Raw genomic sequence first — 1,682 nt, 5'->3', positions numbered from 1 at the left:
GAACTATTTTGTTTATACTCATGAATATTTTTCATATCAACATAATCAACATATTTTATTCTTTAATACACTTTAATTGCACAGTATGTCATTTAATATTTAAATAATTTCCTATATTCTTTACAACTTTAAAGATTTATGTGCTATATCAGATAAATCTTTATCATCTTATTTCACCTTTTAGGTCAGAATCTTTGGTGGTCATATCGTGATTCGGTGTAGTGTACCTGCCTAGCATGTGTATAATACAACCCTGGATTTAGACTCCTGCAGGGAGTCTAAAAAACCTTCTTCAAGATAAAATACTAAATAATATCTTAAAATGTTGTCCTGAAGTTACAAAATATTGTCAAATAGGTAAAAGCAAACCTAGAGATTACATAATATAATTTCTCTTCTGAAAAATAAATATGCATATAATCATGTATATTTCTGTATTTAAGGGTATACAATAGCATGTAAAATATGCTTCTCTCTAAGTATTAAGAGTAAAGAAAGCATCATGAATTTTTCATTTCCACTAAGCATCTTTACAGCTCCTGAGCACCGAAGCACAGACCACTCAGCCTGCTCACACTCGTGTGCTTCAGGGGCCCTCAGACAACCTGCAGCTAGCATCGCCCCTTTTGTGTTCGCAACCCCTCTGTCCAGCCTAACTCAAACCATGGCTAACTCCAATCCCTAGAGATAAGTTCTTACCACGAGGAGACAATGAGATGCTGCCTGAGGGCTTGGACTCGGTTTTGAACGTCACTTCGGCATAAGTGATTTCCAAGGCCATGTCGAGAAGAGAATTCCTGCTCTGCTTTTACAGAAAATCTGTTCCATCTTTCCTCTAAACATCTTGTACATGAGGCCCAGACATGGTGACAGACTTCCTCCTCATTCACCGAGACGAGAGTAGTGTAGTAAAAGGCCAGTACCCGGGGGAGGGGCCTCATTAGAACTGGAAAACCGCAACGTGGAATCGCTCAGTTCCAGTCAGAGGTCCAATTACCAGGAAAGCACAGTGATGACTGTTGCTGTTAAACATATGCGATACAGTCCCAAAATATTTTAAAAAAGGATAACTGAAAGGACAAGAATAAGAAACAGGAAGAAAAGAAAAGAGGAACTAAGCAAATAGAGAACCGTGGCCTGTGATCTCAAGGCAAAAAGAAAGCACACCTTCTTCTGTGGGTAAGAATCTTTGCGTAGAAACCAACCCGGGCTAACACTTGTGCGCACTGCATTCGCTTCATCATTTGTGGCCGACGAGGCACAATCTAGATTCCACATTCAGACGTCACACTCCTTCCTTCCGAGAATGGGCTCCCTCTGCCGCGGTGGGGAAGGCACGGGTGGATCTTTCTGCTCTGAATTGCCCCGCTGCGCTCCCGTTCCTCCTTTAGTTTGTAACCAATTGCATAAGGCACCTCCATTCATTTTGCTGCTGGTCCCTGACAGAACTGAGAGCAGCTCCCTTTATTTGATGTTGGAAGGGAAGGAGTCTTCCATCCCGCCCTTCTCTGTCCCTTCCATTCCACACCAACTGAACACATGCTCTGCAGGCACATGGACTTACGCTCTAACAGTGAGGGTAACTAAATGCAATCACTTGTACCCAGGATGCACTTAAACTGAGTGCTAAATACGACTCCCCCACACAGGCAAAGGGGAAACTCCTCTAAAAACTAAATCTT

General features: G+C 41.9%; 1 protein-coding gene across 4 annotated transcripts in view; it reads right to left on the bottom strand.

Moving 5' to 3' along the window:
• LOC104850724 (C-type lectin domain family 4 member A-like) overlaps nucleotides 1-1,247 on the bottom strand; it is a 14,570-nt gene extending 13,323 nt beyond the window's left edge. Inside the window, exons 1-2 of one of the 4 annotated variants that reach the window (XM_010607780.2) lie at nucleotides 1,168-1,247; nucleotides 700-1,022 (exon numbers count right to left, since the gene is read on the bottom strand). In XM_010607780.2, the coding sequence (XP_010606082.1) occupies nucleotides 700-781 (82 nt within the window). In that variant the 5' untranslated portion in view covers nucleotides 782-1,022; nucleotides 1,168-1,247. The other 3 variants (XM_010607781.2, XM_010607779.2, XM_010607783.3) reach the window with 3 other exon arrangements.
• Between the last annotated feature and the right edge of the window lie 435 nt (nucleotides 1,248-1,682).

This window comes from Fukomys damarensis, unplaced genomic scaffold, assembly GCF_012274545.1.
Source record: "Fukomys damarensis isolate Sample0158 unplaced genomic scaffold, DMR_v1.0_HiC HiC_scaffold_19, whole genome shotgun sequence".
Taxonomy (NCBI): Eukaryota; Metazoa; Chordata; class Mammalia; order Rodentia; family Bathyergidae; genus Fukomys; species Fukomys damarensis.
The sequence above is the reverse complement of the archived record's forward strand: the minus strand, read 5'-3'. Positions and strand labels throughout refer to the sequence as shown.